Genomic DNA, 3,246 nt, shown 5'->3' on the forward strand with positions numbered 1-3,246 from the left:
AGCTTTTGGGAATCAGGAAGACACGAACCACTGCGTATCACCCAGAAGGTAACGGGCTTGTAGAAAGAACAAACAGAAGTATTAAAGCCATATTGCAAGCGTTTGTGAGCAGATCGTCGCAGGAGCCATGGGATGATGTCCTTCCTCAGTGTCTTTTAGCATATCGTACATCCGTACATGGCTCCACCGGGTTTTCACTCGCTATTTTATTATTTGGACATGAATTACGTCTACCAGTGGAAATACAGACGCCCCTGCTGCCCTGCGAAGAACAAGAGCATGTACCGTACATACGTACTCTCCGTAACCGCTTGGCTGATGCATACCGCTTGGTCAGCAGCAATTTGCGCAAAGCTAGTGAACATCAAAAGGACTTGTACGATCGTCGGGTGCACGGACCAGTGTATAAGGTCGGTGATCGCGTTTGGCTACGTCGCCCCATGGCATCGTCAGGGAGTTGCAGTAAATTTCACCAGCCATGGCAAGGTCCCTTTGAAATCGTCCTCATCCGATCCCCCACTACGTTCGTATTACGTAACTTGCAACGACCCCAGGATGACGTGATGACTGTACACTATAACCAAATAAAACCAGATAAGATGACAGTCTCTTCGGATACTCAGTTCGCCAATCCACCGCCTGCCACTACGTTTTATGAGGTACCATCAGAAGGAGGGACAGCATATCCATGTCCGAGACCAGGCACTGAGGACAGTGCCTATTTAAGAGAGGGGGCGGTGTAACGGAGTTGAAATTGCTATGTATGATATACTAATGCATTCTATTTTCTTTCTGTTGCAGGGCGACTAAACATAAACTCTTTGGAGGAAGAAGAACAAGCCCTATGTACACTAACCTTACAGGATGACTCATAAGACTACTTTGTAAACTGACTCTTCCCGCTGTACCCTCCCGCACCGCGCTTTTTGATTTTGAAATAAAGAGGCTTGTGATTCCCACTGTGTTCTCTCTTGGTGTGAAGTCCTCGTTTAACATTGTGTGCTGTGCTGTTTTTCAGATCTGTACTGCTGTTCTATAACTGCTGATTCCACGTGTTACACTTGCTCACGCACTGCTTGTTCGCTTGTACTCTTTGGCACGTCTCGGTATTATTTCGACACCACGAGATCGCCAATAAATATACTTGATCTGGACTAATAAAGCCTTCTGATTTACGGGCTATCAAGGGAACCAAGTCATATTTGTACGCGTAATCGAATAGTAGTGGTGATCATAGTCCGCCCACGACTCGATATCCACTACAACTGGTGAGCCGTTGTTGGGACACGCACAACAGAACTGGTGAGCCGTTGTTGGAACACGCAATACAGCTGGTAACCCAATCCATCGAGCACAAGTCAAACTTGGCCAATTCTCCAAACCAGATCAATCCGGTGAGTCTATTTATCTATCCACATCTGTTGCATATATTCGTATTGATTTTTTTCAATATATAATATTTTGGCAACTTAATATGGTAGATAACGATAAGAATAACATAAATATGATAGACTCCGAGATACAGGTTATCAGTTTTCGACCGGTTCCTTTCATCCCTCATGATCCAGAAGTCTGGTTCGCGGCACTGGAATCTCAATTTGAGATCCGCCGCATAACCAATCAAAGGCAGAAGTACGCCTACGCTTTGGAATCATTGCCCGGGGATCACCTAACCGCTGTCCGTGAGGTTGTCCTCAATCCCAACGTTCCAAACGTTTATGACCGTCTTAAGGATGCCATCCTTCGACATTTCCTCCCATCAAGAGAGGAAAGATTGAGGACACTTTTAGCACGTCACCCTATGGGTGATGCTAAGCCAAGCCACCACCTCACGCGCCTGCAATCCCTTGCAGGAAACATGACAGCTGACTCTGAGATAGTCAAAGAGTTGTGGTTCGAAGCCTTACCAGTCAGTATCCAGCCAACCCTTACGGCTCTGCTCGAGGACACCCCGCTCAACAAGGTGGCCCTCATAGCAGATAAGATTCTAGCACGAGTTAACACCAAAGACGACTATTTGGTTGCTAGTTTTTCCCGTTCTAACGTTGATCTCGATGCTAGACGACCTCCGGCTCATGGGGATAGGGACAGATGTATCCATACTCGTCTCACTTTCCGAGATCGCTCAAAAGTGCCAGCCCCCTACGTCCCCCGACCCAGGTCACAATCTCGAAAAGCCGTAACGACTCGCCCCAAGCGGGCATCTTCCAAGCCACGCCAGAAGGCGGTTTCGGAAGCGAGTCCAGGTTGGTGCTGGTTCCACCGTGCTTTCGGAGCCGGTGCCCGTCATTGTCGAGCTCCCTGCTCATACAAGGCGGGAAACTTCACAGCCGGCGAGTAAATGCGGCCGTACTCGCCGGCACTTCACCTCAGGTTGGCCGTTTATTTTATGTGCACGATTATCGCACCAACGCTAGGTACCTTGTGGATACGGGTGCCCAAGTTTCTGTCGTACCTGTCGGTAACAGTAAGTCTCAAGCCACTATGCTTCGACTACGCGCTGCGAATGGCTCAGTCATTCCCACCTATGGTACACGACAACTTACGGTCAACCTGAGCAACCGACGACAGTATCTGTGGACGTTCATCATTGCCGATGTTCCCACAGCTATACTCGGTATCGATTTCCTACAGCACTATGAATTGCTAGTCGATTCACGTAGGCTGCAGCTAATTGATATTTCGTCGAACAGCAACTTTATGGGCTCTAAAGCCCACACAAACGCGTACCGAATCACAGGTGTATTTCATTCGCGTGACGATTTATTCCACGTTTTATTTCAGAAATTCCCCAAATTAACTAAACCTCTCGAGGAGACTCCATCGGTGACCAATCGTGTGGTACACCACATAGTCACCCGCGGACCACCAGTCACGGCAAGACCTCGCCGACTGGCACCGGACAAATTAGCTTTCGCTAAACGTGAGTTCGACAATTTACTAGCTACTGGTATTATTCGTCCTTCTCACAGTCCTTGGGCCTCACCTCTCTACATGGTTCGAAAAAAGGATGGGGTTAGTTGGAGACCATGCGGAGACTACCGAGCGTTAAACACAGCTACACGTTTCGATAGCTATCCCATCCCCCACATACATGACATCACGGCATCACTCAAGGGCACGACAATTTTTTCCAAGATCGATCTGATACGAGCATATCATCAGATCCCAGTCGCTCTTGAAGATATAGAGAAAACTGCCATCACGACTCCTTTCGGTTTATTTGAGTTCCTACGAATGCCATTT

At 48.0% G+C, this 3,246-nt stretch overlaps 1 protein-coding gene across 1 annotated transcript; it reads left to right on the forward strand.

Annotated features, from left to right (window-relative positions):
- Positions 1-240: 240 nt before the first annotated feature.
- Smp_188900 (hypothetical protein) lies at positions 241-564 on the forward strand (the record flags this gene model as incomplete). The annotated part of the gene is made up of 1 exon (XM_018794768.1): positions 241-564. A coding segment is annotated over one exon (324 nt), but the record flags the coding sequence as incomplete, so codon positions are not given.
- Between the last annotated feature and the right edge of the window lie 2,682 nt (positions 565-3,246).

The sequence above is a fragment of the Schistosoma mansoni genome, chromosome 1 (assembly GCF_000237925.1).
Source record: "Schistosoma mansoni strain Puerto Rico chromosome 1, complete genome".
In the NCBI taxonomy this organism is placed as follows: Eukaryota; Metazoa; Platyhelminthes; class Trematoda; order Strigeidida; family Schistosomatidae; genus Schistosoma; species Schistosoma mansoni.